The 23,362-nt window shown below is 42.1% G+C and overlaps 1 protein-coding gene across 6 annotated transcripts in view; it reads right to left on the bottom strand.

Annotated features, from left to right (window-relative positions):
• Nucleotides 1–23,362, bottom strand: part of Spats2l (spermatogenesis associated serine rich 2 like) — a 178,046-nt gene that overhangs the window by 33,356 nt on the left and 121,328 nt on the right. For all 6 annotated transcript variants that reach the window (XM_031367545.1, XM_031367544.1, XM_031367543.1 and 3 more), the window contains 2 exons: nucleotides 14,009–14,215; nucleotides 12,587–12,722 (listed from right to left, as the gene is read on the bottom strand). In XM_031367545.1, the coding sequence (XP_031223405.1) occupies nucleotides 12,587–12,722; nucleotides 14,009–14,215 (343 nt within the window). The remainder of the gene's footprint in view (nucleotides 1–12,586; nucleotides 12,723–14,008; nucleotides 14,216–23,362) is intronic.

Here is a 23,362-nt window from a genome sequence, read left to right as displayed (position 1 = left end):
TGCCTATTTGCTCGAGGTTCTTCCCCACTTTCTCTTCTATTAGTTTCAATGTATCTGCTTTGATGTTGTTCTTTTTTAAAAACAAATTAGGATAGGGAAAATTATCTGTGCAGACGCCATCGCCGAAGCTGAGCATGAGGTAATCAATGCTCAGCACAAGTTCTAAGTGTGGTACCCAAAGGATCTGGAGTGCCATCACATCTAACCTGAGGCTGCCAGGCCTGCCTACCTGGCAGGTTTTAGACTTCTGGCTCTCAGGTGAAGAGGGAAAAGAGAGAAAACGCATACTGGGATCCTCTAGTCAAGCATGCACCATTATCTTGGTTAACAGCCAGCTCTAAGTAGCTCTACCCTGGGAAGGCAAATAAACCCTGGAGTCTAAAAAGGAGCTTTCCTACTCTCTTGACTACAGATGAATGGTAGTTCACCTGTCTCGCTTTTAAGTGGATTTTCTGATTTGAGAGCCATGTGTCCCACTCTTTTGATTGGTGGAGTGGGGCTCGGGGAAACTTGTGTCCTCTCAGATACTGTGATCTTGCTTCTGTTCCCTTCTTTATGCGGGAGATTTCTAGTCTTCCTTGAAGATTCAAGTGTCCCCTCCTTGATGACCTCATTCCTAAATAGCCTCTAGGGTTCACTTGCTCATGCCTGGCCCCTGCACTCAAAGCTCACCTGCTCACACCTAGCCTCTGCATCTGACACTCTACTGTATTACTTGACACACTGGGTTGCTCGTTTCTGTTTGCACCCAGTAGTCAAGAGCTTTGAGGGAAGGAAAGCACCATTATCCTTCAGTATTTGTAGCAGCGTTTCTCCAGCTATGGTGGTATCCAGGCTAGCTTTCTCAGGGTAGTGCACGAAATGCAGACTAGGGGGTCAATTCTACACTCATGGGAGCAGAATTTTTGGGCTCAGATGTGCCTCATTCACAAACAAGCTTGAGAAATACCGCTGATGGCACAGTACTCTACCCATGAGATAAATGGTTGAGGAAAGGGAGAGAGATGGGGGGGGCATGGCAAGTGAGGAAGGTGGTGTGACCTGTCTTGGTGGCAGTGGTAGCCATTCCCAATGGGGGTCCCTGTACTTCACTTCTCTCTTTACCCAAGGAATAGTAAAGCTGTGGAGAGATTCACACACCTCACACCCAAGATCCAGTACACACTAAGTGCTTACAGAGGTAGCCCTCTGTAACCAAGGAGCAGCATCTCCAGACACAACAGCACTCACACACACACACACACACACAGACACAGACACACACACACACACAGACACACAAACACACAGACACACATACACGCAAGGCATGCACATAAGAGAGAGAGACAGAGAGAGAGAGAGAGAGAGAGAGAGAAAGAAAGAGAGAGGGAGGGAAGGAGGGAAGGAAGGAGGGAGGGAGGGAGGGAGGGAGAGAACACACACAAAACCTGCACAAGTTCAAAGCAGACAAAATCCTGGCACTGAGAAGGGGAAGTGGACAGAGTCCTGCCCCTAACCAAGAAGCTCTGTGCAATAGGTACCCGCTGGGAGATGGAGAATCTGTTCTCTCCTGGGGAGTGTCACTATGCATATCAACCACACTGGGACAGTCCCAGGCCCAGGAGTGACTGGCCAGTACAAAGTGCACTCCACAGTTAGTGTTTGCTTCTTTTTGTCTTATTGGGTTTTTGTTTGTTTTGATTTTCTTTTTTTTCCTTTGAGAGAGAGAGCGCGTGGGAGAGCAAGAGAGAGGGATGAATTGGGGTGAGTAGGGAAGTGGGGAGGGGATCTTGGAGCACTGTGGGAGGGGAACGAATATGATTACAATATATTGTATGAAAAACTTTTTAATTAGAAAGTGCTGAAGAATAATGTCCTCCCAGTGTCTCAGGGTAGAGGAAAAGAACGTTTCTAAATGCTATAATTGAAAGAGAGGAACTTCAGCGAGCATCCACTGTGGAGCATGCTAGAAGTTTTCTAGAATGATGTGACAAGCTTACTGACTTAGATAGGGATATTCATACAACCCACAGAAAGGAGCAACTGTTGGTTCCATAGCTGAGTAAGAAACTCAATTGGCTTTTGAGCTAGAATACATAAAGTGAAATTCAAACCCCATTCTGTCTAACTCCACACCGCATGCTTCCTAATTAAGTGGTTAATAAACCTCTGAAAGTGTGACTTTCATTAGAATATGGCCTAGTAAGAATCAAGAGTTTACAGCTACTGAAATATTAATGCTGCACATACGTAAGGAATTCTATCTCACTGACTTCATGTTCAGTCTGCTGTGTGATTTGCTAATTGTTCAAAATAACTCCAGAGTCCTACTCCCTAATACTCTCATAGGTGAAAAACAAACAAACAAACAAACAAACAAACAATCCAAAATCAAAACCAAAAACCTCTAAGACTCATTCTCAAATTGCAATATAGACTAGCTCTCTTTAAATCTAATGGATTTGCTGTCTATGAAGATGTTTAAGAAGTGGATCTTAATTCTCTTAGTGAAAATGTACTACATTATAACTTCTTAAAGATATTATACCCTATGGGGAATATGCAGACAGAACACTTGCTTAATTTTGTCTTCCATTTCCATTCTAAGATGGAAAGACAGCCATTTCTGTTCAGAAGCATGTAACCAGCTGGTTGATTGGCAGCCTTCATTTGTTGAAAAGACTCAGACATCTTCTCAGATTTTTGAAACCAAATCAGAAGCTCCTCTGCAAAGAAGCCTGAGCTAAAGTGCAGCAGACGCAGACCGCTGTCAGGGCCCAGCACATGGTTGACAAAGTGTATGGCGGTCATTCGGTAAACGGGAGACCCAGGAAGGTGACAATGAGAGGAGCTGCTTATGCTGGTTTCTCTAAACTGAAAAGGCCAGTCCAGTACTTTGTATATTTATCAGCTTGCTCTTCCTTGTCAACGGATCCATTCAAGTCCCTGCAGAGGCCCTGGGGAAACATCTAATGTGGAGAAAAACCTTAGGGGGTGGGGAAGAAAACGGAAGGGGCAGCTTTTACCTGCAGAGACTGAGCTGCACCTGTTTAGAGGGACATATATTCACCATTGAGGCAAGGCTGGCAATTGACTGGACCACAGGGACCCCCCACGGCTGCAAAGTCACAGGAACCTTGAGTTTTCCCCCATTATGTGGTATTTGCCCTTTTCACAGCTTCAGAATGGATCCTGGAACTTACTCCTGTTTATTACACTGGTACAGAGTGAGGGAGAAGAGTCATTTTGGGCAATTTGTCAGCTAGACGGCAACAAACCCCATCCATATGGCTCTCTTGAGGCATAAATATATTTATTAGCCTCTTTTATTATTGTCTCCATGTATCCATTGCAAGTTTGTGCTCATCCCACACTGTGTTCTTTTAGTGTCCAAATAACGTGGACTATTGTGTGTGGGAAGGAACAAGTTTATTTAATTTCCTTTTGCACACTGTCTTATACAAGGTGGAAACAGGTGGGCACTTAGGAAAAAACATTTGATGAGAAAGAAAGGGATTTGTGAGAAAGACTGGTTTGCACAGGTTTTGATCAGTCAGAGGGAGGACTGTATTCACTTCTAGACGAGACATAAAAAACCTTCTTATTACATTTTAAAAATAAAAACCCAATTGAAACTTATGATTTTATTAAAAAAAACAAACAAATCCAAAACAGAAGAACTGAAAGGCACACATCCCGACCTCTTGATTTTGTTTAGGCTAAAAGCTGGCAAGATCTAGCAGCTGTTTAACACACTTCTCATAATTAAATAGGGAACTGGAAGCATTGCACACTTACTGTGTAGCAACGCCAAGCAGCAGGAAAGCCTCCTTGGGTCATTCTTGTACTAGCAAACCCACTGATGGCAAGGGGCATGGAGAAGCATCAGTTCTGTAACTGTACAATTACACTATGCCAGCAGTCAACATCCAGTGTGCACACTAGTAATGCTCACTGTTTCTGCCATGTTGGCATTACAGTGCGATCCCTACCCATTTCCCATGCTCATATGACTGAACTCAAAAGCCAAATCTGCCTGTTGCCATCTGTTTTGTGATACAGATCTAATTTCAGGGTCTTTTTTTTTCTTTATGTGTTGTTCCTATCAAAGTATATGTAGCTCCATGATGCTAATGATTCTCTTAATTAAGAGGAGGCAATTAAACGACCAAGTATTTGTTCAACCATGGCTGGACCACAAGCTATGAAAAAAAAAAAAAAGACTTTCTTCTATCTAGTTTAAACAGAACAAGAGCTTGCTTACCTGAGTATGTCACTGGCACTAGAATGGCTGGACATATGCCCTGTATGCCTGGGAAAAGTAATATTGCTGCCTGGTTGAAGCCAAAGAATATCCCCAAACAGGCGCTTAATGGAACAATTCCCCATTGTCCTTATCTTTACATGCCTCAGATCTCCATCCTAATCCTGGTCCCCACTGTGATATTTGGCTTTATTGTAAAATGAGAAAAAGACTCTGGTAGAGACAGAATGGCTAATGAAAGTGACTGTCTGTCATTAGCTACAACCTTCAGTTCTTAATTTTTCCATTTTCTTTTAAGGACTGAGTTGAATTCTATAATGAAAAACAGACCAAAAAAAAGAAAAAAAGAAAAAAAAAAGGAAAGCCTTCAATTTTCTACACTCCAATATAATTGTTTTTTATATCTCAAGGAGGCAAAAATGTAATTTGACCTTTAAAATGTATAGTTGGAAGGGTTATGTTTCAGGCAGTATGGAAAAAAAAATCTTCCCACCACTGATTGAAAAGGGAAGAAGGCATTGCAGTATGGAAGGGATGGGAAATCCCCCTTCCTGTATCTCCTACTCCCTTTGGAGGGTGGGGTGCTGCAAGCTGGACTTTCATAGTATTATAGAGTCTGTCTTTCCCTCAAGGGGATCTTGCAGAACATGCGGCTTTCTCTTCCACTAGGGAATCCTCTGAATTATCCTCATCTTGGACCAAAGATGCCTTTGTTATAGGAGCCTGGGAAGGAAGTAAAAGGCCGGGGAGCAGTACTCCTGGTCTCACCTTGTGCTACCAGAGGCTGGCAACAGCCCCTCCCTGCAGCTGTGACAATCAACAAAATTGCCAGACCAACTGTCTCCTAGAGGGAAGAGATTCTCCAGCTGAGGGACACCTACCGCTCTGGCTTTGTAGCCCCTCTACAAGATGTGTAATCTGTGGTTTTCAGGTGTTAGAAGATGCCAAAGAGAACCACCTGGATTTAAAACTAAACAAACAAGCTTTCAATATCCATTCATCTGTTGATGGGTGACTAGGTTGGTCCCAATTTCTTGCTATAGTGAGCAAAGCAGCAATACAGAGATTTTGGTGCAATAAGAACAATGAAAATTATATATATTATATTTATATATAATATGTATGTGTGTATTCACACATATGAATATTATTTATCCCTAGAGAAAAACAAAATCTCAAAATTTGCAGGAAAATGGATGGGCTTGCATAGGAGAGAGGAAAAACCCTGAGTGACAGATGTCCTGAATTTATGTAGCCAGGAGCTAAGCTGGCCATGTGACCCATCCCAGAGCTAAGACCTATGGAGTAATGGCAAAGCCTTCTCCCCAGGAGGCAAGGCTCAGAAGGAAAGGGCAGAATTTGTTCACTATGGCTTTCTCCATCGGGATGTTTAAGGCACGAAGACGGTTTGCCTACAGACTGTTAGCCTACAGAGATCCTCCTACCTAGATCCTAAACTTGTCTCCTTGATCCATCTGTATACAATAAACCCCGCCTCTTTGTTTATATGTATGAAATAGCCCTACCTCCCTGTTCGACTCTCTGTAATAAACATACTGAGCTTCCAGATGTGGTGGGTTTTTCCATCAGAGAGTCTAGTTCACCTGATCCCAGCTTTCTGTTTGTATATCTGTCTGTGTCTGTCTCTTTCTTCACTTCCTTGCTGCTCCACTCAGGTTCACTCCTGGAGCCACGTGGGATGCATTAGATTTAGAATATATAATATTAATCAAGAGCACTGAATCTCAGAAAGAAAAACACTGTGCATTCTCCCTTACATGCAGACACTTAGCCATAATATATTTGTATATATGTAAACAAGTGTGTAACATGTGAATTCAGTATAAGATGTGGGTACAGTATAAAATGTGGATTTGGTAGAATATGTGGGTACAGTATGACATATGGATTCAGTATAACATGTGGATTCAGTGTAACATATGGGTTCAGTATAACATGTGAGTACAGTATAACATATAGATTCAGTAAAACAGAAACATTAAAGGAATATTAAAGTATAAAGAAACATTATGAAAGGGAAACACTAAAGGGTACAAATTACATGAAAAGGAAAGACTGTGGAGAGATAATCAACAGCCAAGTCATGAAAGAGGATAGAGAGCTGAGTATTTTTCTAGTTCTAACTCGGTCGGGATTTTCTCATGGTGGATAAATGTACACTAGTAAGAGTGTAAAATACAATGTGAAGTTCCACAGCTTCTTCAGGATGGCTAGCCTGACTGTGTAGAGGTTCACTGAGGTATATAGACTTTGGGTCTGCTAATTTCAGGGTTTGATGGATTTTAAGTTCTTTAAAATCAAGTTGTAATTAAAATACCACCTCAAACCAACCAACCAACCAACCAACCAACCAACCAACCAACCAGCCAGCCAGCCAACCAGCCAGCCAGCCAGCCAGCCAGCCAGCCAGCCAACCAACCAACCAACCAACGAACCAACCAACCAATCAAATGAAATAGATTTCTAAAACCACTGAAGTAAGTTTGAGGTATGCCTTTGTAAAAGGATGTCCAAGAAGGCCCAAAGATGTTTAAACTATAGTTTCCATACACAAGAGTTCGGCATAGAAGCAAATATGAATCCATAGGTACTGTTTCTCAGTAGATACTAAGTTATTTACAAAGAGAACAATGAGAGACACAATGAGTAGAAAAACGATAATCTCAGCATTGTGTGCACCTCCAGGTACACACAAACAGCATAAAGGTGTCGAGAAAGGGTGAGCGTGTGCACACGGTGACAGGGAGAGTTGGTCACCAACCAAAAGAGGGGAACTGTGCTGCAAGGTAAATCTCCTGAAGCAGGAAGATGGTGCTGCTTGGCTTCAGCCACAAGTGACTCAGAGGATGGACATTGCCATAATTTTACACTATCTGGGCATCCAAGGATCAACACTGGGAATAAGGGGTCAGCTATCACTAGGTGGTTCCAAGATACAAATCTCTCTAGTTACTTCCTATTAGGAGGCCTCCTCAAGCTCACATCCCAGAGAAGAACGCAGCATTTAAGATGTCAAAGAGATGGTATCTGGCGGGTGTGTAGCCACCTTGCAGACCAGACCAGCGTGATAATGTATGCAGAAAGGCTTTGCTTAGCTACCAGCAAGGCTCCAGCAGCAGGTAAGGGGAAATTTCAGATGTGTGGGTAAAAGATAAACTTATCTTAAAACAGCTAGTTCTTCAACTTGGAGTCTCCCGCTAGAAGTCATCTTTTGATTAAGGTACAGAATCTCTAGAGGACATTTGTTACAGTCAAGTATGTCATTTCGAGCGTGGAACACATCCTCACAATGAGGACGAGGCCATGATCCGTGAGAGACCAGGAAGCATCAATGAATAAAGAGAAGACAAGGGATCTGGGGACACCATGGTAACTGCTCAAGTGGAGTGCCACAGTGAGGATGGATCTCTGACCAGAAGGGAGCCACAGGAGGGACCCATGCTGTGAAGAAGGAACAGATATGGAGAGGGAAGAAATGAATTGGAGGTCGCAGAGAAAGGGGAAGAATTCAAGGCGGAGACTCATGTCTCACCTCCAGGTTTAGCCTGGGCTAGCCCCAGCCCCTGCCGTGGTTTGAACATGAAAGGTCTTCATAGGATCACAGGGCTGAACACTTGGTTTTCCCCTGGTGGCACCATTTAGGGAGGTTGTGAAACTTTGTGGAGGTGGAGCTTTGTGGGAGGAAGTAGGTCATCAGGAGCAGATCTTAAGCGTTACAAACTAACCTACTTCTGTCAGCTCTTTGCTTCCTGACTGCACATGTAACATCACCAGCTGCTTTGAGGTCTTCCCACTGTGCTTTTCCCACTACGACAGAAGAGATCCCTTCTTAACTGTGAAGCAAAACGAACTATTCATTCCTTAAACAGCTCCTTGCGCTATTTGGCCACAGCAATGAGAAAGGTAATGAATACAGCCCTACTTCAGAAAACCAAACCAAACCCAAAGGTAAGGCACAGGGCCAGTGCTTGCTACAAAACATGTGCTCTAACTGCCCTTTTTTAGTTAGAGTAAAACAGCTCAAAATGACTACTCCTTCCATGCCTCAATCTCTACAACCTCATTAGCACCGCCACCCACCCTGACTAGTACACACACTACTTTGCTGGCTCCAGACCAGCTCCCATCTTCCTTAAGAGTGCTCTTAATTAGATGTTAAATTGACAATAGCACCTAACAGGATTTTTATAGCTCTATTTTGGGATACTTTCTCTCCCAGCATATGGCAAAAATATTGAGTATTATTATACTTCCTCAATGTTTTTTCAATTTCATGTTTTATTGCTCATTTTCAGCCTTCATAATCAACTTGGACACACAGACACTGGGTTTGTGATGAGAAGCTAGACTAGTCTGCACACAAAGCAATTAAATCTGGCAGCTATGGTTGCAAAGAATGAATATTTTCCAGCTGTGGTAGGAGGCCAGTTGTACAGAAGAGGAGCCAGCTGTTTCACGTTAGTTCCTGATGTGACTTTTTATGTTCTTGTTGCCAAGTTTCTCTTCTGTTCAGCTGTAGTGGCAGAGGATTGTGTCATCTTGGTTACTTGCTTAGATCCCTCGTTCTTTCTGAGAAGATGATAATGCCCTACCTATGACCAGTTAGCCACATGTGACCATGTCCTGGTGAAACACCAGTGTTATATTTTAGCTACTTAGTGGTTTTCTTCAGTAACTGTATTGAGCAAGTGTTCTTCACAGCCTGCTAGGGAAGGATAAATACTCAGCTGATTTGGCCCCGGTGTGCTCTTAGTAAGTCTGGAGGGTGTACAGCAAACCACTTTCTCCCAGCGTCTTAAAATCACATTTCCCATGAACCTCATCAAGATTTATGGTGGAATGTAGTCAGGCAGAACTCATGTCCTTGTGTTGGCACTGTGGTGGGAAGTGGGAAAGTGAATGTTTTCTTAATGTTTTACATGAGAGGTTCTATTTATTCCTAAAGGACCCACGATGCCCCCTCCAGAGTCCTTGGGGGGCTAGGAGAACTGGATGGTCCACAGTAAGGACCAGAGAGAAGACTTAGGAGTGAGACTCACAGACTCACACCCCTGAGGGTCACATGAGTTAATTACCGTTTTAGAATGAGCAATGTTTTCAGAAAAGCAGAGACATGGCCCATGTGTTCCAAACCTACAAGTCTCTGTGGTTGAGCCCAAAGTTTGCCATTGATGGTGTTAGGCACTCAACTCCCTCTATTGCCTATGGTATGTGACTTCACCATCAGTAGGCAAATTTCTTTTAAACAAGTCTTTTGTAGCCTGACATTTTTCACGAGGAATGTAATTCCTAAGACATATCCTTTAGGAAACAAGAGTAAAGCTTTGTTTAAATTCATCACCGCATTGGCTGGGCTGAAGGTTTATTTGGAGTGGAGGCAAAGTTTTCCTCTCAGTGGAAATGCACATAAGAAGTTCTGCTTAAGACGGTTTTTATTTTTAAATCAGCACACAGTTGTTGTGGGATCATCCTTATTAAGGGTTTACTCGGTAGCTGCCACATATAGCAAAGGGTTGAACTACACACCTTCTTCCTTGGTTTGGAAGGAAAGTGCCCTTTTTTGTTTTGTGGGTGACTTTTGAGCCTGGCAAAGCTCATGCAGAAACTCATCTTCCCCCACGAGGTTCAAGGGCAAGGGGATGTGGAGCAGAGAAATCCCGCACAACTTCTGTGGGCACTGGCATTCCTTCCCTACACTTTCACCGTTTACGAGGAGTAAGAAGCTCAAAGAATCTGTTGTCAATTTCCAGATGCCTCGAGACCCATGTGCTGTTTACTAATACTCAACATTAAGTAAATAAAAAAGCAGGTTTAGCAGCTGGAAGAGGGGTGGTTTGAGGTCACTGCTACCCTTGGTCAGCTAGTGCTTGAGTCACTGGATGGAAGGTGTCACAAGGGGCCGTTCATCAGAGGAAGCACTTACTCTTCAAGGCCACCCAGATGGATGGGGCACAGAGCTCTCCAATCGAGCCCCGATCTCTTGAGAGTAGGGCTCACAAACGCAGGCAACCAGGAGCCACTCTTGCTCTGTTGTCTTTATGCATTGTCTGAGGCTGTTTGTCTTTTTTTTTTAGCCACACAGGCAGAGCTGAGGAAGCTTAACAGATTTATAGCTGGCCCTTTCTAGGTAAACTCTGCCGCCCCTGTCTCTAGACATCTGTTGGGTATACTTACAAGTAACAGGACAACTGACTTAAGGAGAGACTAGGAAAGTCATAACTAGAAATTACTAAGACGTCTCATCTTCAATAGTACAACATCTTTGCCTTCTTTAAGTTCTCACACGAGTCCTAGGAGTTGCCATGAACGATTTAGCTGCAGTTTGGTCAAGAGGAAAGCCCCATGGACGCCATGGCTGGGTGAAGGTAAAGGGTCATGTGCTCATCACGGGACCTGTAAGGGGCCGAGTGGTGACTGAAGGAGACAGTTTCCTGTCAAGTACCTGGTGTCTTCTGCACCCTTGGGATCTTGTATGTAGCAGATGGCTTAAAATTCATGAATTTTAGATTAAGTCAGTGTGAAGCTTAATCCTTAGTTTTTACAACGCCACAGTTTCTGTTAAAAAGCACATCGGTGTCAAAGCAAAGACTTAGAATGGAAAAATATGCAGGAAATGCGGTCACATTCTAGTGTCAGGAGAAGTCAAGGAGACATCGGGGACTATTTCCACAAACCTGGGTACCATAGTTGGGTGGTTTCTTTTGGTGTGAGCACCTAGATTTTGGCCTAGATAACTGACTCTTCAAGTCTCGCTTATGGGGTGGAGTTGGGACTCACCGCACTATTCACTCTGTGGGAAGCATTTGACTTTGAACAGAGAGTGGGAAAACCAGTCCTCTTGCTATAGTAATCATTACAAAGGCTTACATGTGACCAAACCCAGCCAAGGAAAATTAGCCCTTGGAATTTTTTTTTTTTTTCCTGGAACTACTACCTAGCCCTCAGGGGACTGAGGCTTATGGAGAAGTCAAGAAGAGGGTATCTGCTGTGACAGAAGTGTCTAAGAATGAAGTATAAAATAAGCAAAACTGAGGAGATACTGAAAAAGAAAGAGAGAAAGGGAGGAAGAAAGTAGGAGAGAAGAGAAAGACCAGATCTTGATAACGTAGTAATACAATTTGATTTAGAAGGAGATTTGCTTGGGTGAATATTTTAGAATATTTATATATTTCAGCTATGAAAATCTCTTTTGTCTTTGGTATGGCTTTTCTCATCTGGAACTGAAAGAGTCTTAAGTGACATACAGAACATTTTTTCCCATTATAACTGTATAATAATAATAATAATAATAATAATAATAATATTTCACCTTAATTCTGTACATAAGAAAAGGTCCAGGGCTCAGAGAAATGCTCTTCATTATAACCAACAGGGAGGGAAGGGCAACACCTAGCCCACGTCAGGGTACTATTTCTTTGTTTGAAAAAGGAAAACAGGTGTACTCAGTACACTGTGAAGGGCAGTGAGCTGGGCAGTAATGAGAGTACCTCTGCGATCGAAAACACTAATCACTGTCAAGCTGACAGGTCGGGACCTAGACTGGCTGAGGAGACAAGCTGCAGGCATGCCTGTCAGAGATTATGTAGCTTAGATGAACTGAGGTGGGAAGACCCACTGTATCGCGGTCAGCACCATGCCATGGGCTGGGGGCCTGAGTCCACTGTGAATAATAAGGAGAAGGCAAGCTGGGCAGCGGACCACATCTCCTCATCGACTCTGCTCTCCAAATATGAACTCAAGGTGGCCAGCTGCTTCAAGCTCTGTTGCTATAGTCCCAAGCCCCTGCTTATGGCAGACTGTACCCTCTGTGAGCCAAAAAAGAGCCTTCTTTCCTTGGGCCGCTTTTGTCACAACCATCCTAGCCACACCGCTTACGTCAAGAATGGAGTGTTATCACTAAAGCTGTTGGATGTTTCTTTTTGCTAGGGAAATTTAGTGATAATGATGGCAATGTGTTGTACTTTTAAACTAGCTCTCATGTTACTAGCTTTTCATGGATGCCAGTCCCATTTAAGGATTCTCTCTTCCCCCTTTGTTCAGGCTTCATTCTGTATTCTCGATGCACTAAGGCCAACTTCAACTTTCACTGAGTTACGAGGACTATCAGAGTTCTTCTTACTCGAATACTTTCTCCTTTTTGCTCCCAAGATATATGTTCCTGCCTGCAGAACTTTACAAAAGTCAGAGAGAGGGAGAGAGCAGCTCTGCGATGCTTATGTATTAGATAAGCAACTTTTCCCGTCCGTCCGATGTTTTTCTTACAGACGACAGGGAGAGCCCAGACACTGCGGATTTACAGTTGTGGGTCAAAGCACTCACCAGTTGTGGAGCTCAGCAAAGGCCGCTTTGATCTTCTTCACGGAGCTGTCGACTTCTTCCTTGATCATGACCCGGTATCTCGTTAGAGATACAGTGCAGCGCTGGAGATCCTTCACCGATTTCTCAATATTTGGGCCTAAAATCGACGCCAGGAAAAAAAGGATGTTAACATGGCCATTCTATCTTTTACTTATGAGCTAAATAAAACAAAGCAAGCAACTCACCCCAAACAGACCTGGCTTTTGTTTTCTAGTGGAGAAACACTGTTAAGAGGAGATGGGCCATTTTGACGCCCGACCCTCCCAACCCCCCAGAATGGTGCATCTTCATGGGGGTGCGGTGGGGGACTCTGGTTGTGCCACATATGGCACACCTGTCGTTTTGCTCTTCAGAAAGAGCCTCTGCTCATTATGTTCTGTCATAAACTGAAGTCTCTTTCAATATAAAGGCCATTTGTGCTGCTGGCTCCCTCTGTTAACACCACTGCACATGGTTCAAAGCCAACAGAGATTTGGGAGCAGGAAAATGACATAGAGAGGAACCAATAGGCTAGAAAGGATGGGCTGTGAGTGCCAGGTATGCTGGCTCCTGACCAGCATCCTGAGCCAGGCCTGGAATTACAGCCACAGCATTAAAGCAGCTCTTTGGGTAGCCATCTCTCTGGGTTTCCTGTAACTCTCAATAAGGCAGAGAGCCTTGCATGGCAAACAGACTGCCCATATCTCAACAAGAACATGTTTCTTAAAAGAAAGAAATCTCCCTCAAGAAAATGGAATGAGTGTGTCAAACCAAAGCCAAGGAAACCAAAGACAACTGGGGCTGAATCAGAAGGGCATTATTTAGTCTTGGAATCAGAAAAGAAGTGATTTAGCCTTTTCATTTGGAAGGCTAGTTACCATTCAAAGATACCCAGGTTTGAAAAATAAAAATCTAATGTGTCAAATGGAAAAGCTGTTCCATGTGAGATTGCCTGAAAGTTCTAATACAGATGGATATTCACATAGGGAAGACCATGTCTCAAGGAAGGTCTATCAGGCTACAGATTCATCTTTACCAGACCAGGCCTGGACTTCCTTCCTATGCCTGGGAGGCACTACTCCGCCCTGTTCTAACACTTGCTTTGTAAGTGACTGAGGTAGGCAAATGCTCATCCATCCACAGAGGGGCCGAGAAGGGGAGGTGATTCCACCTTTGATACTCCGAGAGCTTTGACATGGGAAGGATTGCATCTGCCTTCCATTTCCCATCTAAGTGAATTGTAGGGGGAAAAAGAGAAGAAATTCAATTGCATGTATGACTCTCTTTGTTAAACAAAGAGTCTCTCTCTCTCTCTTTTTTTTTTTCTACAAAGTTCTGCCACCCTGGCATTTTTATGTGTGTGCAGAATATGTCGAGTCATTTACGCAAAAGAAACCACTTTACCTCTTTTCTTTGCCAGCTCGTCTGGCTTTAGTTCCAGATGAGCTGAGGGGGCATTGGACTTAACAGGAGATGCTTTTGCCTTAGGCTTGCTTGGGTTACAAGGCTGCCCCGCTGACCACTGTAGGCTGTCTGACCTCTCTGATGGTCCATGAATCACTTTGGGGTTCCCATCTAAGGACATTTTCTGCTGCAGTAGTCTGCTGCCTTCTGTAAGAGAACACCAAATAACGGCTGTGAAGGGATAAAGGCAAAACACTGATGGCAAAGTGATGGAGCATGAATGGCAAGATTATTTCTAGTTTTATTTATAGGCTGGCAATAATGTCTTTCACTGAAAACACTGAAGGAACTGTTTCAATAGAATTCCCAGAAGAGTTGAGGTGACACCAGAAAGGGCTTTGCATTTAGGGTCAGAAGACTGGGTTTGTGTGTGGGCTCTGGCAAGTGCCTGCAGAGAGATATGGACAAGCTGTTTAATATCTCTGAGCCCTACTTCCTCACTTGTAACTATCCAGGAACATTATTAACACGCTTGCAAGAGATGAGTATGATTCCCCATCTCCTCTTTTCCTCTTATTCCAGTAAAACCTTGGGCATCTTTCAATGTGAGTTCATACTGAAGCCATAAAATTTAGCTCTCTCCCATCTCCCATGTATGGTTTCTGATATTTCATCCTGAATTAATGAAGGCAGGAGAGTGATTGGAGATGGGGCAAGAATGAAGTGACAACAGGTACTATACGCATCTCATCTAATTTATGGAGGGATTAAATCAGGAAATATCATGGTAATAGCTCAACTATATTTAAAATCCAAGCCATTAGATTCTCTCTAGAGCTTTAATAGATGCGGCAATAAATTAGCAGCACACTGCTTTTGGCGTCGTTTAAAGGTGGGTTCCTACGTAGTTATTGCTGGTGTGAGCTAAATGGCATCTAAGGGCCTGAAAAGGAAATGTACTACTTCTCTTTAGATTTCACCACAGGAAAGTCTAGTATGCAAAAGACATGGCGGTCTGTGAGCTTCTGAAGACTAGGTTCATAGAGAGAGCTGTGTTCAGTGGAGAGAATGCATTTTGGTTTAGAAGATCCCAAATTCTGAGCTTCCCTGGATCCTGGACAGCCTTGTGGGAATGTCCTTACCTTTCCCTCCGACTGGGGCTCATATGCATACAGAGTGCCAGCTTCTCCCTGACGCCCAGCTTCTCCCTCCCTTCTCGGCCAGTTATCCACCCACCCTCTGCTTCTCTCTGCTCCTCATTGCCTTCATAGATTACATTTAACACAGGCTTCTGTGCCTGTCTCTCGCCGCTGCCTGGCTGCGGCGGTGACCTCCTAGAGGGCAGACGCTCAGTTAGATTCACTTTCTAAGCTCCAGTACTTGTGTCTGGTTCAATAGCTTTCTGCAGAACTGTGATTGAGTTAAAGTACACTTAAAATGATTTCATAGGAAAGAAAAAAGAAAGAAACAAGGCACACCTTTCCCGACACTGTCACAAACATTACAGAGACCAAGGGAAAAGTGTGAGAGAATGCAATCTGGGTCCTAGACAATTTGATTTTAGACATTAGCTCATTTATGATAAATATAATTTGACTCTAGTAGAATCCATCATTCATAACCTATATGTCAAGGAGCTTTCCTGAACAAAGAAACTTTACTGAAAGGGAAATTACAGTATGCAATGAGGTGTCCCGAAAAGGCAAATGAACACATAAATACACACTGTAAATAGTATTTCTTCTCGTAATGACACTGATTGAAATGATAATGTGTAATTTCATCATCAGTCACACTAATGTGGAACTTTACTGTATGAATGACCATGGTTGCCAGATTTATGTGTGAAATGACTCTCCTTTGGTACCAAGTTCCTGAGGACCATCTCCCAGGATTCTGAGCCAGCAGTAGGCACAGCGTTCTGCATCCCAGGTGGTTGTGCTGCAATGGGGATGGTAGACCCACCTGATGATGAATTTATAAACACCTGTGTGGAAACAATGACTAAATCCAAACTAGTTCCAACTCATTCCCTTCCTAAATCACAGGTGAAATTCAGTCTTGATGAATGATTATAAACTCAGAATTATAAATTCAGCATGGCATAATAAATTAGTTGCAGCCTTGAAAATATGGGGATGGATAGCCTAATGGAAATAATGACCTTAGGTAGAAGAACAAAAAATTATTCAGTTAGGATACAAATGAATTTTAAGCAGGAGACAGGCATGTACATAAACATGAGCTCATTAACCTGGGAGCTAAAAATATTTTGTCTGCATGTCAGAGAATAATATGTGATCTACTGATTCATTCCACTGCTCATCTCACAAATATTTATTGAGAAATTTGAATAGCAATATTTTTGCCTTCTGAAAAAAATCATTATTGGAAGAATCATTGAACACTGGGAGTATTTACAGTTCTCAAAGACCACTTGCATATCTTTGCACACTGGTTAGGTAGATTCATCTCTAAATATGATGAAACTCTGGGATTCTCTCAGGAGTTATGCAGCCATAACAGGACGACATTCATTTTGACCACAAGCCCTTGACTTCTAGTAACACAATAATGGGAGTTGTTTCCCAGACATGGTGATTCTCCTTTAGCATCACGCATGCTATACCTTCTCCTTTCTGGTGTTCAGCTTTAAAGTTCAACAGCCTAGAGCTGCCCGGCATTGATTGATACATGGCACACTGTCTGGAAGGTGGTCATTCCCCACATGTGGCTGCTGATTAGCTAAAATGTGGCTTATTCAAATTGAGGCAAGAAGTACTAGATGAAACATACACTGATCTTTTTGTAGGTTTGGCATAGTACTTTAAAAATAAAAAGATCTTCAAATATTGAAACTGGAAGGTATGGCCAAATGGCACAGTACTTGCAAGGCCCCTAGGTTGGATCTTCAGCATAGCGAAAAGTAAATAAATTTTTTATTACATGTTGAAATGATCATATTTTATATACACTGATTTAGAGAAATTACCCAACTGAAATCACCTTATGCTTTTTAATGTGGCTATTAGAAAGTATAAAATTACATGGGTGCTTGCATTGTACTTCTATTGGCTAACACTAATAGAAGCTATAAGATGGAGATGGGTGGTCTCCAGGGTTCGGTCACTGCTGGTATGAAAGGGTAGTTATTGCCAGCTACACTCTGTACACGGAAAGAGGTGACAGAGTGGTGCATGTCTTGCCTATGATGACAAGCTTGCCATGTACTGCTACACAACAACCACTGAATGAGTGAGTGTGAACTGAATACCAGTGAGCCAACCTTACTTTAGTGCTCTGCATAGTAGGGCCATTCCAATGTCAGGGCACCTGGTCTGATAGGAGTCACTGTGCCTTTAAAATTCACTGAGGACTTGGCCCATGTTTGTGACACCTTGGAAAGAAATGTCATCCCTGAAAAGAGCCAATTTGTTCAGATTTCAGTAGAAGCTACACATATTTTTATTTAATTCTTTCCTAGGTATTTATCTTAACCAAGCTTCCCAGAAACTTCTGTGGTTTTGAATTTTACAATTACCAGAACCCTTTTTAAAACTGAAAATACTTAGCAGATCTTAATACAGCTAGTACACGACTTCCCGAGAATCATTTAGCTGTCTGATTTAAGTAGACTTAACAGACACTTCTCATGGGGCCCTGATGTGCTAGCTCTGGTTTTTATACAGAACACAGATGAGTCACAACTCTCTGCACTTGACTCTGATATGTAAAAGGGAAAATGTTAAAATAAAAACAAAAGAGCTTAGTGGGTCTGAGGTGACCCTCTTTCCCTACGGGCCTCAGCATCCCTGCTGGAAATGAACTGATTCTTCATGTGCTTCGGTTTCTGGGCGCGGTTGCAGCCACTGTTGTATTTGTCTTTCCTTGCTTGCTTTATCTAGATAAGGAGTCTTAGCATTTGATAACGTATGTCCTCCAGCTTTGTTCTATTTTATTTTAAAGATTATTTTGTCACAGGTCTTTGCATTCTAGTATAAATCTAAGAGTCAGCTTGTGTATTTCAATTAAAAAAAAAATCTGGCAGAATTTTAGTTGAATCTGTCCTCAGTTTATAAATCAACTTGAGGAAAAGCTGGCCTATTATCATTATTGAATCCACTGATCCTTAAACATGATATATCACATCATTTATTTGAGCCTTTAAAATTATCTTAATATTGTTTTAGTTTGGGGGTCTTAAATATCAATATTTTAGGAATATTTATCCCTAGGTAATTTTAGACCTTTTTTTTTTTTGCTTTGGTATGTAAAATTTAGAGTTTTTTTCAATTCCCAAATATTGGTTACCATAATAGAATATGGAAAACATAGAATAGAAAAAGAGCCCCAGATCTTAGCACAACTCATGCCATAACAGAAGTGCCACGGAGGCTTTGGAACCCAGCATATACACAGGCAGGCACGCCTGCCAAATGAGACCGAAGATGCTCCCTAAATGGACTAACCTTGCTTTTTTGGCTTCTGTAGTTCTGCTTCTGGCTAACTGTTCTTGCTAACTGAGGTGTGCCAACCCAAGATTTCTTTTTTTGTGCTTAAATGCTCATCCCTAGAAAGGCTCAGGACTGCATTTAGGCCCTGAACACCCAGCCAGCTGATAAAGACTTTGTTTTGGCTTGGATCTGTCTCTGTGTAGTCTTCTCTGGTGGATAGATACCTCATGACAGTATTGAAATCATAGCTAGAGACTTAGTTTATGGCCTATTAATTAGTCCATTTCGTTGAAAATGCCAGATGTTCTTGAAATGCTGAGTATATGGTTCTATGAATCAAGTTAGTCGATGGTATTGAGTAAGCTTATATTCTTACTGATGTTTAATCCATTTGTCTCATCAATTAGTAAGAAAATAGTACAGTTATTATGGATTTGTATCTTTTTAAAATTCTATTAATGCTGCTTCATATGTTTTGAAGCTCTGTAATTCGGTTTGGAATTGTGAACTCTTGTTGATACACTGGCTTATGTGTTACTATGAAATGGTTCTGTCAGTGTTTCTTGGATTGCAATCAGTGCTAGTGCAGCCATACCAATTGACTGTACTTTGTTCTCTGCACAGTGCGGTTTTCCTACAGTCTACTCTTTTGTTTGCTTCTATCTTTACCTTTCACAAGAATCACGTAGAGCTGGGTTTTCTCATTCAATCCGTCACTATCCACTTTTTAATTGAATTTTTAGTCCACTCATGTTTAATGTAATTATGGCTATTATTAGATCATACCTATCACTCTGAGTTTATCTAAGTATAAAAATTTAAAAAGAATGGAGATTGTGGTAAAGATTATAAGGTCGTGGTATTGGTTTATCACAGTGTCCTTCCAATGCACACCGTGCTCCTTCATGAGTACGACGTGCACCCGAGTACAGCTACTTACCCACTGCTGCCAGTACAGATACATGGGCTTGCAGTGTAGGATTTTTCACAATGCTGGAACAACCAGGTATGTAATCAAATTTTAAATTTTCAAAGCCCTCTTTTCTCTAGTTTTTAGGGTTTGTTGTGTATAAATTTGACAATTTCACATGAAGACTATAGGAAGTAGACAGACAATTTAAATCTAACCTCAAGGGATGTAGTAAAGATAGCAGCCCTAAAATAATATTTTTAACCCATTAAAATGTTTTCGGAGTCTACCTCAAAGGTGATATTCCAATATAGCACATTATCCAATCGTGCTTAATGGCTGTAGTAGTTTTATCTGGAAAAGTCGATAAACAAAGAATAATATACTTGTTATAAAATTAGGTTTAAAGTTCCTAATGTCTGTGATGCTCAGAGCATGTTACCACTCTCTTAAAAGCACTTAAATAAATACAATATGATGACTGGTAATATAATTGAGAACTATATACAAATATAGTTCTTTGGTATCTGATCTCAGTGTTCTTAAATATTTATAATAAGTAAATTACAAATTACCTTAAGAAATAATCAGTTTTTAAAAAACAATGAGATTAACACAACTTTCTGAACAGAAATGTATTAAGAACTCAAGCTCACTCTCTCTCTCTCACTCATCCTTTCTAAACCCAATAACTACAGTGCCTCAGAATAATCACCGTTTCCCATAGAAGTTGTGCACTACAGTGTTCTTCCTAAATTAGAGACAGACTGAAGGAATTCACATGGAGAAGCACTTAGAAACACTTAAAAGATTCATAAAAATAAAACCACCATTGAAACGCCATTAAAAAGCAGACTTTATATAATTAATATATGCCAATAAAGATGGTCTGCCTCCAAATCAGAGAAGCCTCCTTTTGTAGTGGGAGTCATCAGTGCTTATAGAAAGGAAGAGAGTAAGTGACTGTGGAGAGAGCTAACCCCTGCCTGGGACAGTTATATCACAGCTCCAAGGAGCACTGTGGAAGAAGAAGGTGGAAAGACTCCAAGAGCCACAGTCTGGGGGTGACAGCTTAGGGATAATGCCTTCTGGGCCTAACAGGGCATTGCCCTCGTGAGCTCACAGCAGCTAGGGACGAGACTCCACTTGGGCTGAGGCACCCCTGACAACTGATGGCCCAAGGAAAGGAGAGTCAGTTTCTTCAGTGGTATTGCCCGGAGTCAGCTGTCTAGGATCCAGTGGCCACCTTACACTCACAAGCAGCACTAATTCATCTCAGTAGGTTGTTAAAAATAAAAGACATAAAGTTGGGGGTGGTATGTAGGTGGTCTTATGGAAGAAACTAAAGGGTATAGCCTGGAAGAGAGTATGCTCTGAATTCATTGTCTTTGGGGATGGGGAGGCCTCAGGCACTTACAGAGGACCAGAGTTCAGTTTCCAGTACCCACATTGGGTGGCTTACAACCTCCTGTAATTCCAGCTCCAGGGGATCCAACACCCTCTGCTGGTCTGAGGGCCTGCACTCATGTACATATTCCTGAACACAGACTCACATAGATACACATAAATACTCTAACAGCCTTTAAATACATTGTACTCATGTATGAAATTGTCAAGGAATAAATACAAAACTAAAGAAAAACAGATAAGTAAGAAGGAGATTGTTGGATGTGGCTGTACTCTAGTAGAACTTTGTGTTACCTGTCCATTATATTCATAAGTAAGAGATGAGACAGCCTGGGGAAAATAGACTTAACATATACTTAATGGTATGATGTAATGCTCACACATCAATGCTAAGGAAAAGCAGAGTACAGATATTCACATGACGCTTAATTGTTTTAATTATCTGTGCCTTATAGTAATTTTTGAAATGAAATTTAACCACAGTTATTTTGGAGAGATAGGATTTACTTAATGGAATTTTCCAAATTTCCTCAGTTAGGACAGAGTAATTTAAAATACAGAAACACAAACTCTACGGTAATCTGTTAAAAAAAAAATCCAAAGATAACAACTTAAAATAAGACTATAGTAGGACAATCTTGAGATCCGAGAACCAGAAAGACCTGCTCTCTCTTCAAGGAAGTGGAACTTATGTTTTGAAAAGAGTACAGTTGCAGAAGGGTCTGGAGAGAACTTGGAGTGCAGGGTGGTGGTTTGGGTGGGAATGGGAAGGTAGAGACTGTGAGAAGCAGATTAATGCTATGAACACCTGGGTTTGAAAATCAGCCGGTCTTGCTGATAATGGAGGGCCGCTGAGAGAGGAAGCTGTCCTGAGTGTGTTCCTAGACTTCTGGTTTGCATGGATTCTGAACTCAAAGAAAGAGATCTAAGCTTAAAATGGAGATCACGAGTTGGTCGGGAGCGTGTCATGGAAGCATTCTGGAACATCAAGGTGAAAATATGGATGATAAACTTGATGTTCAGAGAAGAGGGTGGGCCAGGAAGACTGGAATAAGCCATGTGGCACAGCTAAAGCCAGGCCATGGTCCAAATGATCTAAGGAGAGACCATTTCTTGCTAAGCCTTGGTAAGGTTTAGCAATCCAACAACCAGGTAAAGAATGACCCTCAGAGAAACCGAGAAAAAGCAATAAAGACTCACGGGGAAATAAAAAGGCCATGCCATAGAAGCCAAGATGAAAAAGAAGTGGTGAATAAAGAGAGCAGTCAACAATGTTACACACTGCTGAAAGTAAAAGATAAAATAAGGATGGAAGTCAGCTAGATTCAGTAACCGGGCTGCAGCTGGGGACAGTGGGGGCAGGGTCTTCGGCGAGATGGGCTGCAAGCAGGCACAAACAGGTTGATGAGTGAGATGGGTGTGACCAAATGGAGACAGCGCTCTTTAAGATACCACAGACTAACAGTCTAATGATGAAACTCCAGGAAAGTTCTTCCTGCAGCGCCTACAGGGCAGTGTCTTGCAGGCTTCAGCTCCCCCACCCCCACCACATCGCCAGGGCAGGGTGAGTAACAGAGTAACTTTGCAGCAGAGACCAGAGCACCTACAGGTTATTCAGATCTAATGTCAGTTCTGCCCTTTCAAAATTTCCTTAGCAAATGAGCAGAGGCATTATCATTCCACACGAAACTCCCGTGAACCCTGAGCGCCTTGGAGGCCATCACAGCGGGTGATGTTCTGACTGGAGACGCGAATTAAAAGATAACAGTAACAATGAACCCAACTGTCAAAGGTGGAAGACAGACATGCAGAATCAAACGCATGCCACTGTCTTAGTTCCTTGCAAGGCAAGTTCAACTCTTTTTTGCATTTGACAGGATAATTTAAAGCATTGTTTTAATAATAATAAAAAAAAATCTTAAAACTTTTTTTCTAAAAGCCTTCCTTCTCTCTGTGTTCATGCTACCTAAGTTGTTCGGTACCAAAGTCACCATTTCAAGGTGTGAGTGGCAGTTCTTTCTGGAGGTTGGCTATTTAGAGATGAGTAGCAACAGGATGTGTTTTTGCTGGACAGAATACAAAGTCTTTTGTCAGTGAGGAAGGGGAGACATGCCTCTGAGTTTTGCCAGCTCAGGAAAGAGAAGCAGCTGAGGTCATGAGGTGTCCTGTGGCCAGAGATCAATACAGCCAGTGCCTGTCTGGGTCCGCTTCTGCTCTCTACCACCCCGAGAATGAAAGCAGAGATTTGAGTCAATGATAATATAATTGAAGGCCTCTTCTGAAATTACGTGCGCAACTCAGCCACAGTGCTGCCCAGGTGGAGCCTAAGGCTGCTGTATACCCTACATGGAAATGAACCAAGAACTTAGGTGATAAAATAATAATAAAGAGGAACCCAAAAGGCAATTGTGTGCTTTAAATTAACAACAAAATATGTGTTCGTATGCGAGTACATAATCTTGGCTCTATATAAAGTATTATATTGTTAATTTTTTTTTAAAGATAGCAAAAAACCTACGGTTATAATTAGAAGGCTTCTCTAAGTTGCACACTAAGTTTAAATTAGAAAAAAAAATTGACTGC

Source organism: Mastomys coucha, unplaced genomic scaffold (assembly GCF_008632895.1).
Source record: "Mastomys coucha isolate ucsf_1 unplaced genomic scaffold, UCSF_Mcou_1 pScaffold14, whole genome shotgun sequence".
In the NCBI taxonomy this organism is placed as follows: Eukaryota; Metazoa; Chordata; class Mammalia; order Rodentia; family Muridae; genus Mastomys; species Mastomys coucha.
Note: the sequence above shows the minus strand (reverse complement) of the source record. Positions and strands in the feature narration are given on the sequence as shown.